Genomic DNA, 1,376 nt, shown 5'->3' on the forward strand with positions numbered 1-1,376 from the left:
CCCTCCCCGGGGTGCCGCAGGGACACGGCCACCGGCTCCGACAGGTTTCCCACTCCGCAGCCGTCTGCAGCAACAGAGAAACCCGGTCAGCAGGACAAGTGACACCCCTCCACCTGCACCCCCAAGGGGTCTGGACATGGGGGATGCCCCCCCCACATCCCACCTCTCCACGAGAAGCCCAGGGATGGCTCTGCGCTGCAGGAACACCCCAAGAAGCCCATGGAGCTCCATCCCCCAAGAAAAACACCCCCAGGGCAGCCCAAGCCCCCCCCACCGCCGCCCTTACAGGTCCCTGCGTAGATGACCGGGGTGGCCACGCTGCGGCGTTTGCCGTCATCGGCCAGCCGGGAGGAGTTCCCGGTGCTGCAGAAGAGTTTCCCGTTGCGGAAGACCAGCAGCTGGAGCTTGCAGTCAGTCCCTGGAGTGGCTGAGACCGGGCTGGCAAACAGGCTGGGGGGCAGCTGGATGGAGGCCAGGGCGATGCTGTTCTGCGGGCGCAGGGTCGCCGGTGAGCAGGGGCCGACCCCCGGCCCCCCCCGGCCCCCGGCGTAGCCGTACCTTGATGTGGGAAAAGCTGGTTCAGGGAGACGTTTTGGGGCGCCCCCGGGTGCAGCGCAGCCTGAGGCCTGCTCGGCTCGGGCCGGCTCGGCCCCCCGCTCGGGCCGGGGGGGGACGTCCCGGTGCAGCCCCGTCCCGCCGCTGGAACGCCACACAGCTCAGCCCCACGTAGCTCTCGGGCTTCACCACGTACGCCTCGAAGGCGATGTTGCGGGAGTTCTGCCGGGCACAGCGCCGTGGGGGGGGTCATCAGTCCTGGCACGGCCAGAGAGACCCCTGGCACAGGCAGAGACCTGACACCAGCCCCCCAATTTTTCCTCCTCCCTCTCCAGCCCCCCCTCACCACCGCCATGTGCTGGGAGTTGCTGCCCAGCGTGTGGGCTGCGATCCTCTCCAGGGAGCGGACGATGCTGGTGCAGGCCTTCTCCTCCTTCTGCGACATCCACAGGATGTGGTCGTCCACCAGCATGATGTTGCTGGCCATCTCCACGATCACATCCGTCAGCTGCAGGGACAGTGAGTGGCTCTGCAAAGATCTGCCACTGTCCCCCGGGGAAACACCCCAGTTCATGCTTTTCCACCCCAAAACCACGGGGCAGTGCTGGGGCAAGCAGGGGACAGCTGCACCACTCGTTACCTGCTTGATCTGGTCCACGTAGCCGATAAACTTCTCTATCATCTGGGCCACATAGAGGACATCGACCATGTCCGAGAAGTTGGCTGCCTCGGCCGTGTAGACGCGGAGCTGGTGCGCCAGGGTCAGGGCGTTGGAGGCGTTGATGGGCATCTGCAGGGCAGCACAGTGGAGGCAAAGTCAC

General features: G+C 66.4%; 1 protein-coding gene across 1 annotated transcript in view; it reads right to left on the reverse strand.

Annotated features, from left to right (window-relative positions):
* The window catches only part of ADGRA2 (adhesion G protein-coupled receptor A2), a 10,719-nt gene that overhangs the window by 4,029 nt on the left and 5,314 nt on the right, over positions 1–1,376 (reverse strand). Inside the window, 5 exon segments of the mRNA XM_029964989.1 lie at positions 2–64; positions 287–488; positions 559–777; positions 902–1,063; positions 1,196–1,345. Coding sequence (XP_029820849.1) covers positions 2–64; positions 287–488; positions 559–777; positions 902–1,063; positions 1,196–1,345 — 796 coding nt within the window.

This window comes from Manacus vitellinus, unplaced genomic scaffold (assembly GCF_001715985.3).
Source record: "Manacus vitellinus isolate BGI_N305 unplaced genomic scaffold, ASM171598v3 scaffold_87_pilon, whole genome shotgun sequence".
NCBI lineage: Eukaryota > Metazoa > Chordata > Aves > Passeriformes > Pipridae > Manacus > Manacus vitellinus.